Genomic DNA, 11,964 nt, shown 5'->3' on the forward strand with positions numbered 1-11,964 from the left:
CCAAAACAAGTAGGCTAATTTTAAATCATTATGTCAGTCTCAAACTGGGGTTGTAAATAATGAATAAGTTCACGCTCCAAAAAATATTGTCTGGTATTGTGTAGTTAGTATGGTATTACAAATAATTGAATACAAAATCAGTAGTATTAACACATTCAAAACCAAGATCATAAATATTTATTTACTTTACCTTTATTTAACTAGGCACGTCAGTTAAGAACAAATTCTTATTTTCATTGACGGCCTAGAAACAGTTAACTGCCTTGTTCAGGGGCAGAACGATAGATTTTTACCTTGTCAGCTCAGGGATTTGATCTTGCAACCTTTCGGTTACTAGTCCAACACCAACCACTAGGCTACCTGCAGCCCCGAGATACACAGAGATTGAGAGATATCCACGTCAGACACTTACTGCACATTCAGAGGAAATATTGAGAGAGGCTGTCAAACGTTTTTGGATGGCGCAAATAGTGAACATCAAACTGAAACCTGAGTGCACATATTATAAATCACCTTCACGTTTCTGTCCCTTTCTTCCAATCATCTCTCCCTACACTGTACCTAAAAAAGGACAAAGAGAAAGTCAATACACAAGGTTCACAATCAATAATATTTATTTGCAAACTTGTACAGGGGTAGACACGAACAATAAAGTGATATCTGAATAAAAATGTGTATACACAAGTTGGGGACACACCTTGTGGTCAACAAGGTCAAATAGGGTCAAGGCCTGTTGTCAGCCTGAGCGCCAGTGTGGTGAGCTGGGGTCTGGTAGGTGCCCTCCTTCACCATCTTGTCCCGCTGCTTACGGATCTCATACAGCCTCTTGTGCTACAGACACAGAAAGAGAGAAAGAGATGCACGGAGAGTGAGAGAGATATCCACGTCAAACACTTACTGCACATTCAGAGGAAATATTGAGAGAGGCTGTCAAACTTTTTTGGGGGGGGGGGGGGCGAAAGCTCAAAACTTCTTAGGAGGTATTGTTGTGTTTTTTCAGCTCATTGCTGATCAAAACCACAATTCTCTTCATTGATCAACTTAATGTATTTTTAACAACAAAAACAGTCAAACAACAAAAGCATCTCCTATAAGTCTGGACAATCATTTGCTAATCAACAGCAAAGCTTTCTCCAACTATCCATGAAGTCAATGAAAAAAAAGGTAGAGCTGGACAGGATGGACTAAGGGTGTGAACGTTTAAACATTCAAACGTTTAAAGGAAATTGGGATCCATAATGTTTAGAAAAATCCCTCACTGAAAAACATTTTAGTTTACGTAGATGCAGAAAGTAAACTGCATAGTGGGTCAATTTCCGCAACAATAAGAGAGTTGAAGCACAAGGCTCAACTTCTCTGCTGTTTTGGTGCCCTGGCTACCACGATGTGAACAGCGTGACGCTAACCCGTGCAGATACTTTATGTGACTGTGTGAGAAGTGTTGCATCTCGTTTATCTCAATATCCTAGGCTATTCATTGATCATTTGCCCTGCTTTACTGAAGGTGCGAGACCTGCCTATACTGTGCCCTCCCTAGCTCTCCGCCCGTCTCTTTCTAGCTCCCAATGAAAGATGCGGGTAATCAGTCTCCTCCAAAAATACCAAATCTTAGGAGTCGATTCCGCTACGAATCTTGACCCTCAGAAATAGGAGTCGACGTGCAAGGGAACAATTATTTGAGTTGACTCTCCACTACTCCGTCATTGTCGTTAAGTGTTGGGAAAAGGCAGAAAAGGCAATCGACATCACTGTATGGCAATACTTTCAGAAGTTAAATGAGAAGGAAATTCAAACTTTGCAAAGTGGAATTGAGGTACAGTAATGGTAGTACAGATGCAAAGCTTAACCTTCTGAAAGGGATGCAGCGTGAGACACAGGCCGTTGCTGACAGCACTCCAGCTTCATTGTGAGTTTGCGTGGAAATAACTTAATATAATACATCAATAAAATCGATTTAGCCTCAAATAATGAAACATGTTCAATTTGGTTTAAATAATGCAAAAACAAAGTGTTGGAGAAGAAAGTAAAAGTGCAATATGTGCCATGTAAGAAAGCTAACGTTTCAGTTCCTTGCTCAGAACATGAGAACATATGAAAGCTGGTCGTTCCTTTTAACATGAGTCTTCAATATTCCCAGGTAAGAAGTTTTAGGTTGTGGTTATTATAGAAATAATAGGACTATTTCTCTCTATACCATTTGTATTTCATATACCTTTGACTATTGGATGTTCTTATAGGCACTTTAGTATTGCCAGTGTAACAGTATAGCTTCCGCACCTCTCCTCGTTCCTACCTGGGCTCGAACCAGGAACACAATGACAACAGCCACCCTCGAAGCAGCGTTACCCATGCAGAGCAAGGGGAACTACTCCAAGTCTCAGAGCGAGTGACGTTTGAAACGCTATTAGCGCGCACCCAGCTAACTAGCTAGCCATTTCACATCACATCGTTACACCAGCCTAATCTCGGGAGTTGATAGGCTTGAAGTCATAAACAGCTCAATGCTTGAAGCACAGCGACGAGCTGCTGGCAAAACGCACGAAAGGGCTGTTTGAATGAATGCTTACGAGCCTGCTGGTGCCTACCATCGCTCAGACAGACTGCTCTATTAAATCATACTTAACACACAGAAATACGAGCCTTAAGTCATTAAAACCAGTTATGCATTAGGGGGCACTATTAAAATTTTGGGATGAAAAACGTTCGTTTTAAACAAGATATTTTGTCACAAAAAGATGCTCGACTATGCATATAATTGACAGCTTTGGAAAGAAAACACTGACGTTTCCAAAACTGCAAAGATATTGTCTGTGAGTGCCACAGAACTGATGTTACAGGCGAAACCCAGATAAAAATCCAACCAGGAAGTGCCGCATTTTTTTAAACTGCCTCATGCCCAATGACTCCTTATATGGCTGTGAATGAGCTACGAATGAGCTTACATTTTCCACGTATTCCCCAAGGTGTCTACAGGTTTGTGACGACTTTTTACGCATTTCCATTGAAGAATTGAAGAATAGCCGTAAGGGACCATATATAGCAAGTGGTCACATGGTGTCTCCCGCAGAAAATCTTATGTAAAATACTGAGGTAGCCATTTTTCCAATCGCTTCTTATGAGAAACCAATTGCCTCGACGGATATATTACCAAATATATATGTTAAAAACATCTTGAGGATGGATCCTAAACAACGTTTACCGTGTTTCTGTCGATATTATGGAGTTAATTTCTAACTGGGAGTCTCCTGAGTGAAAGCATCTGAAGTTCTTCAAAAGGAAATGATTTAATTTGGTTGCTTTTCTTATTTTCATGAAAATGTTGCCTGCTGCCAGCAAGAGCCTAGCACAGCATTATGCCATGATAAACTTCCACAAATGCTTGTCCAGCGTTGGCTGTAACACATATTTTGAAAATCTGAGATGACAGTGTTGTTAACAAAAGGCTAAGCTTGTGTTTGAATATATTTATTTCATTTCATTTGCGATTTTCATGAATAGGAAAAGTTTCTAGGGGTATTTATGTCCGCTGCGTTATGCTAATTCGTTTGAGGCTATGATTACGATCCCGGATCCGGGATTGCTCATCGCAAGAGGTTAATATGGTCAAATCCGGAAACTATCATCTCGAAAACAAGACGTTTATTCTTTCAGTGAAATACGGAACCATTTCGTATTTTATCTAACGGGTGGCATACATCAGTCTAAATATTCCTGTTACATTGCACAACCTTCAATGTCATAATTAAGTAGAATTCTGGCAAATTAGTTCGCAATGAGCCAGGCGGCCCAAAATGTTGCAAAGACCCTGACTCTTCCTGCCATGAACACAAGAGAAGTGACACAATTGAATATTGCCTTCTGACCTGGATTTCATTTAGCTAAATATGCAGGTTTAAAAATATATACTTCTGTGTATTGATTTTAAGAAAGGCATTGGTGTTTATGGTTAGGTACACATTGGAGCAACGAGTCCTGTTTCGCGAATGCGCACTGCATCGATTATATGCAACGCAGGACACGCTAGATAAACTAGTAATATCATCAACCATGTGTAGTTATAAGTAGTGATTATGATTGATTAAGTTTAATGCTAGCTAGCAACTTACCTTGGCTTCTTACAGCATTCGCGCAACAGGCAGGCTCCTCGTGAGGCAGGTAGATAGAGCATTGGACTAGTTAACCGTAAGGTTGCAAGATTGAATCCCTGAGCTGACAAGGTAAAAATCTGTCATTCTGCCCTGAACAAGGCAGTTAACCCACCGTTCCTAGGCCGTCATTGAAAATAAGAATGACTTGCCTAGTTAAATAAAGGTGTATAAAAAAAAAGAACAGAAAAGAAAATCGGCGTCCAAAATGACCGATTTGCGATTGTTGTGAAAACCTGAAATCGGCCCTAATTAAATCGGCCATTCCGATTAATCGGTCGACCTCTAGTGGAAATGTATGAATTTTACGTTTAAATGTTAAGAACATTTTTCCATTTATCACATCCCTAGGATGGACACCCATTTAGGATGACAAGCAGTTATTTTATCAAAGACATGGACATCAACTGACAACTCTTCAACAGGTCTTAGTTGATGAAATCCCAAGTGTTTATGGGGAAAGGACATGAAACACACACACAATCAAATCTTCACAGTTCACACACACACTCTTCAGCTCAGATGTCTTACACTCACCGTCTTCTCTCTGTGCATGCACTCATAGAAGTCCTCAAACTCGAGCTTGCACTCCTTTTTGGCACGGGTCTGACCAATGCCATCTGCACACTCGATCCACTCCTTCTCAAAGGCGTGGCAGCGTGGCGCACGTTTGTACGGCTGCTCTCCACCCTGGATCAACATCCACTTGTCCATGTTGATGCCCAACTTCCCCTGGAGGTCGATGAACGGCATGATGCTACAGGATGGGGGGGGGGAGAGAGAAGAGCAAGGGTGATGCTTAAGGTTTTTGATTAGAAAGCGGCCTTCCTGTGTTTCTGTGTCTTTCCCCTAGATTTATTATGGCCATAATAACAAGGGATGTATTCACTAGGAACCAAGCAGAAACAAAGTGAATAAAACAGGGAGACGCACACCTGAATTTGTCCAAAGAAAACTAATTTTAGTTGCAAAACATTTTGCAACTGTTTGCTAATGTTATGGTCTATTGGTGAATGAATACACCCAATGTGTTGGCTGTGCATTAAATCTCTGACATTTCTCATTGGTATAGAGAGCCCTCTAGCTGTACATTATTGTTCATAAAACTGGAAGCATCAATATGAATTCAAGAACAATAGCCAAATGTTCAGTAGAATTAGATAACATTACTAGCTCTCGAGAACACCGGGGCGATACCCAAACATGTGCACTTGCATTAGAGTACATGAATGGGCAAGCTTGTTAAAGTAGAACTGACAGCAGTTTAACTACTTTGCAGATATGAAATAAACAAATCATAATATCAGTAAAAAATAAAATCTCAGTTTATATTACAAAACCAACTTTATAAAGAGGATTTAGAAGTAGGTTCTATTGGACTCCACATTCCATGACATACACTACACGATCAAAAGTATGTGGACACCTGCTGGTCAAACACCTCATTCCAATATCATGTGCATTAATATGGAGTAGGCACCCCATTTGCTGCTTAAAACAGCATCCACTGTTCTGGGAAGGCTTTCCACTTAGATGTTGGAACATTGCTGCAGGGACTTGCTTCCATTCAGCCACAAGAGCATTAGTGTGGTCGGGCTCTGATGTTGGGCGATTAGGTCTGGCTCGCAGTCGGTGTTCCAATTCATCCCAAAGTGTTCGATGGGGTTGAGGTCAGGGCTGTGTGCAGACCAATGAAGTTCATCCACACCGATCTCGACAAACCATTTCTGTATGGACCTTGCTTTGTGCACGGGGGTATTGTCATGCTGAAACAGGAAAGGGCCTTCCCCAAACTGTTGTTACAAAGTTGGAGGCACAGAATTGTCTAGAATGTCATTGTATGCTGTTGCGTTAAGGTTTTCCTTTACTGGAACTAAGTGGAACTAACCGCAACCATGAAAAAACAACCCCAGACCATTATTCCTCCTCCACCTAACTTTACAGTTGGCACTATGCATTGGGGCAGGTAGCGTTCTCCTGGCATCTCCAAACCCAGATTCGGCTGTCAAGACTGCCAGATGGTGAAGCGTGATTCATCACTCCAAAGAACGCGTTTCCACTGCTCCAGAGTACAATGGTGCCGAGCTTTAAGCCACTCTTGGCATTGCGCATGGTGATCTTAGACTTATGTGCAACTGCTCGGCCATGGAAACCCATTTCATGAAGCTCCCGATGAACAGTTATTGTGCTGACGTTGCTTCCAGAGGCCGTTTGGAACTCTGTGGTGAGTGTTGCAACCGAGGACAGACAATTTTTCCATGCTACGCACTTCAGCACTTGGTTTCTCCTATACGTTTCCACTTCACAATAATAGCACAGTTTACCAGGGCAGCTCTTGCAAGGCAGAAATGTGACAAACTGACTTGTTGATAAGGTGGCATCCTATGACGGCACCACGTTGAAAATCACTGAGCTATTCAGTAAGGCAAGTCTACTGCCAGTGTTTGGTTATGGAGATTGCATGGGTGTGTGGCTGAAATAGCCAAATCCACTAATTTGAAGGGGTGTCCACATACAGTACCAGTCAACATTTTGGACACACCTACTCATTCACAGGTTTTTCTTTATTTTTTTACTATTTTCTACATTGTAGAATATTAGTGAAGACATCAAAACTATGAAATAACACGTATGGTATCATGTAGTAACCAAATATTTTAGATTCTTCAAAGTAGCCACCCTTTGCCCTTATGACAGCTTTGCACACCCTTGACATTCTCTCAACCAGCTTCACTTGGAATGCTTTTCCAACAGCCATGAAGGAGTTCCCACATGTGACCGACCAGCTCAAAATTGGTCTGATGTAGCAAAATTTGAAATTGTGTTGTTTGGTTTTTTACATTGTAGCTCTGGCGTCTCTACTTTTATCCAAAATGGTATATCATATACTACAGTTTATGAACAATAATGGTATATCATACACTACAGTTTATAAACAATGGGATGGAAATTTTGCTTTGAAACTTGTAAACTCACTTTTGAGAAAATGGCCTTTTCAATGTTTTGGTACTAAACCCAGCTTAAAAAGAAACGTCCTCTCACTGTCAACTGCATTTATTTTCATCAAACTTTACATGTGTAAATATTTCTATGAACATAAAAAGATTCAACAACTGAGACATAAACTGAACAAGTTCCACAGACATGTGACTAACAGAAATTGAATAATGTGTCCCTGAACAAAGGGGGGGTCAAAATCAAAAGTAACAGTCAGTATCTGGTGTGGCCACCAGCTGCATTAAGTACTGCAGTGCATATCTTCCTCATGGACTGCAACAGATTTGCCAGTTTTTGCTGTGTGATGTTAACCCACTCTTCTACCAAGGCACCTGCAAGTTACCGGATATTTTTGGGGGGTATGGCCCTAGCCCTCATCCTCTGATCCAACAGGTCACTTTGCTGAGTTTACTACTGGAGAGTTCTTTGTCTACACATATTCAGCACCGTTCACACCCTCTTAAGCTTTAGCCCCACCCATCTCTTTAAGGGTTGATCCAAGTGTTCTGTACTAACAGCAGCAGTCAAGCCCCCTAGCTAACTTCCTCGATACTTTCAGGCACAAATGACAGGGCAGCTCACTGAACATTACTCACCCTAGCAGAGCTGGATAGGCTGTTATGTTATATAGAGCGTTGGTGACTGCAACTGTGCGGTCAAATTGTCCGTTCGTAAATTCAAAATGTATCACTCTCGGAGAGCAAACCGGACGCTCTGGCCGATGAGTAGGGTTGATCCGAACGTTCTGACCTCACAACGGCAGTCAAGCACCCAAACTAACTGGCTAACATCATTGGCTAGCTTACAAGCTACTTCCAGACACATAATGAGACAACACCCCACTCTAACCATTTTACTCAACCGAGCAGAGCTGGTTAGGCTGTTTTCATTTCATCCAGAGCGTTGGTGAGTGCAACTGTGCTGTTGGCAATAATTGAATTGTGCTTTTTAGCCCACGTTTACTGAAACCGGCCATATTCAGCTGGTGTTGAGGGTTAATAAATTCATCAGTTATTCTGCGCTCTGGCACACTCAGAGAGTGCTCTGAAATCGGAGCAGATGGCCAGACTGAATTTTCGAATGCACCCGAAATGGTTACTTGCATAGTAGAGTCTTTGGTTAAAACAAGTAGCTAGCGAGCTAGGTAAACAATGAACCATAATCCCAACTCATGACGTTACTAGCCTGCATGAATCTGCAGGTAGCTAACCAACCAGGTTCAATGTTAGCTAGCTAACATTAGGCTATAGCTAGTTAAGCAAATGTACAGTACCAGTCAAAAGTTGACACACCTACTCATTCCAGGGTTTTTCTTTATTTTTACAATTTTCTACATTGTAGAATAACAGTGAAGACATCAAAACTATGAAATAACACATATGAAATCATGTAGTAACAAACAAATAAAAGTGTTAAACCAAAATATATTTTATACCTGAGATTCTTAAAAGTAACCACCCCTTGCCTTGACAGCTTTGCACTCTCTTGGCATTCCCTCAACCAGCTGCATGAGGTAGTCACCTGGAATGCATTTCAATTAACAGGTGTGCCTTGTTAAAAGTTAATTTGTGGAATTTCTTTCCATCTTAATGTGTTTGAGCCAATTACTTGTGTTGTGACAAGGTAGGGGTGGTATACAGAAGAAAGCCCTATTTGATAATTATGGCAAGAACAGCTCAAATAAGCAAAGAAACGACAGTCCATCTTTACTTTATTAAGACATGAACGTCAGTCAATGCAGAACATTTCAACATTTACATTTAAGTCATTTAGCAGACGCTCTTATCCAGAGCGACTTACAAATTGGTGAATTCACCTTCTGACATCCAGTGGAACAGCCACTTTACAATAGTGCATCTAAATCATTAAGGGGGGGGTGAGAAGGATTACTTAACCTATCCTAGGTATTCCTTGAAGAGGTGGGGTTTCAGGTGTCTCCGGAAGGTGGTGATTGACTCCGCTGTCCTGGCGTCGTGAGGGAGTTTGTTCCACCATTGGGGGGCCAGAGCAGCGAACAGTTTTGACTGGGCTGAGCGGGAACTGTACTTCCTCAGTGGTAGGGAGGCGAGCAGGCCAGAGGTGGATGAACGCAGTGCCCTTGCTTGGGTGTAGGGCCTGATCAGAGCCTGGAGGTACTGCGGTGCCGTTCCCCTCACAGCTCCGTAGGCAAGCACCATGGTCTTGTAGCGGATGCGAGCTTCAACTGGAAGCCAGTGGAGAGAGCGGAGGAGCGGGGTGACGTGAGAGAACTTGGGAAGGTTGAACACCAGACGGGCTGCGGCGTTCTGGATGAGTTGTAGGGGTTTAATGGCACAGGCAGGGAGCCCAGCCAACAGCGAGTTGCAGTAATCCAGACGGGAGATGACAAGTGCCTGGATTAGGACCTGCGCCGCTTCAAGAACTTAACGTTTCTTCAAGTGCAGTCGCAAAAACCATCCAGCGCTATTATGAAACTGGCTCTCATGAGGACCACCACAGGAACGGAAGACTCAGAGTTGCCTCTGCTACAGAGGATAAGTTCATTAGTTGCCAGCCTCAAACATTTCAGCCCAAATAAATGCTTCAGAGTTCAAGTAACAAACACATCTCAACATAAACTGTTCAGAGGAGACTGCGTGAATCAGGCCTTCATGGTTGAATTGCTGCCAAGAAACCACTGCTAGAAGGACACCAATAAGAAGAAGAAGACTTGCTTGAGCCAAGAAGCACGAGCAATGGACATTAGACCGGTGGAAATCTGTCCTTTGGTCTGATGAGTCCAAATTTGAGATTATTATTATTTTATTTTCTGGTTCCAACTGCCATGTCTTTGTAAGATGCAGAATAGGTGAACAGATGATCTCTGCATGTGTGGTTCCCACTGTGAAGCGGTGTGGAATAGGGTGTAATGGTGCTTTGCTGGTGACACGGTCTTGATTTATTTAGAATTCAAGGCATACTTAACCAGCATGGCAACCACCGCATTCTGCAGCGATACGCCATCCCATCTGGTTTGAGCTTTGTGGGACTATCATTTGTTTTTCAATGGGACAATGACCCAACACATCTCCGGGCTGTGTAAGGGCTATTTTACCAAGGAGGAGAGTGATGGAGTGCTGCAGCAGATGACCTGGCCTCCACAATCACCCGACCACAACCCAATTGAAATGGTTTGGGATGATTTGGACTGCAGGGTGAAGGAAAAGCAGCCAACAAGTGTTCAGCATATGTGGTTAGTCCTTCAAGACAGTTGGAAAATCATTCCAGGTGAAGCTGGTTGAGAGAATGCCAAGAGTGTGCAAAGCTGTCATCAGTGCAATTAGTGGCTACAATGTACTGTATAGATAGGTGTACACTTAGGCAGTGTTGGCAGAATAGATGGATGCAGTTCAATGCATGATTAATATAATTCACCAATCCATTTCTTGGTATTCCACAAATTAACAAGGCACACCTGTTAATTAAAATGCATTCCAGGTGACACGGTTGTGAAGCTGGTTTAGAGTGTGCAAAGCTGTCATCAAGGCAAAGGGTGGCTACTTAGAATAATCTCAAATATAAAATATATTTTGATTTGTTGAACACTTTTTTGGTTACTAGATGATTCCATTTGTGTTATTTCATAGTTTTGTCTTCACTATTACTATACAATGTAGAAAACAGTAAAAAAAAAAATTGACTGGTACTGTATGTTTTTATTAGGTTTTATTTAATGCAATGTTTACTACTTGTCTAAACGCACGGATGCTTTCCCACTATTAGCTATATAATTTTCACAAATGCCTTAGTATATGCAAATCCCAAACACTTAAGAACTTATGAAAACGACCTAATCTAAAGTAACGTTAGTCGTTTGTCAGAACATGTTTCAAAAAGTGTCATATTCTTTCTGGGGGTGTACATGAACAGATTTTAATAAGATTTCATGTTCCTAAAATACTGTCAGACCCACTTTAACGTGCGATTGCCAGCAAGCTAACGTTACAGCTTGCCAGCCCTAACGAGTTAAGTTAGCTAGCTCACTAGCCTTAGCAACGTTGCATTTTGACATTCATACAAGCCCATTATCTAGCTAGCTAGTATTATTAACGTCGTTAATTCCAGCTATGCTAGCTAGCAATATTAAGCAGCCATGCACTTATTTCACTCGACTTTGCTGTCTAACTAACTGTATTGATAAACGAACATACTGACGTAAAAGACAGCTAAAGTTAGCTTGCTAACGACAAGAAAGACCGTTCGCGCTGTGTGGTCACTTGCTAAACAATTTCCCCCACATTGTTGTTGAGCAAGCATGTACAATATTATGTTAGGGTTAACTTGTCAAACATTATGTAAATATGGTATACATGTCATTATTTACCGTGTTTTGGTGAACTCACTTTAACCTTCTGTGTGGATCCCCTCACTTTACAGTAGAGCGGCCTAAGCCTGAAATCAGATGGTCGCTTGGTAACCTAGCCTATATTTACGACACTACTGTAAAGATCGTAAGGAAATTTCTTAACCCCAGCTGGACTGAACACGATCATATTTAACTGTAACATTACTATGATCCGTGTAGGGGAAGCTACCAATTACTTCACACTGGAAGAAGTTAAACTACACTAAAGTTACCTTTAAGAAACTAAAGTTACTTTACAAAAGTAGTTAACTACATTCAGCCTACGTGATAAATTATGTCTAAATCAAAAATGTAATACACTACAAATTGTAAATAACAGATCACTCTGGAGTCAGATATATTTTAACCTATTAAATTACTAGTTGGACTCCAGTACGTGTAGTTCACTACTCCCCAACACTGAGTATGATCAAGAATGTTATGCATAAAGACTTTGAT

The 11,964-nt window shown here is 41.4% G+C and overlaps 1 protein-coding gene across 2 annotated transcripts; it reads right to left on the reverse strand.

The window, feature by feature from the left end:
* Window positions 1-596: 596 nt before the first annotated feature.
* LOC135552281 (NADH dehydrogenase [ubiquinone] iron-sulfur protein 5-like) lies at window positions 597-11,588 on the reverse strand. 2 transcript variants are annotated; one of them, XM_064983811.1, is made up of 3 exons: window positions 11,504-11,588; window positions 4,683-4,902; window positions 597-831 (listed from the first exon to the last, which is right to left on the reverse strand). In XM_064983811.1, the coding sequence occupies exons 2-3, from the start codon at window positions 4,896-4,898 to the stop codon at window positions 724-726; spliced, it is 324 nt and encodes a 107-aa protein (XP_064839883.1). In that variant the 5' UTR covers window positions 4,899-4,902; window positions 11,504-11,588; the 3' UTR covers window positions 597-723. The 2 variants fall into 2 exon arrangements, with proteins under 2 accessions (XP_064839883.1, XP_064839882.1); XM_064983810.1 differs by having other exon boundaries at window positions 11,485-11,588.
* Between the last annotated feature and the right edge of the window lie 376 nt (window positions 11,589-11,964).

This window comes from Oncorhynchus masou, chromosome 13, assembly GCF_036934945.1.
Source record: "Oncorhynchus masou masou isolate Uvic2021 chromosome 13, UVic_Omas_1.1, whole genome shotgun sequence".
Taxonomy (NCBI): domain Eukaryota; kingdom Metazoa; phylum Chordata; class Actinopteri; order Salmoniformes; family Salmonidae; genus Oncorhynchus; species Oncorhynchus masou.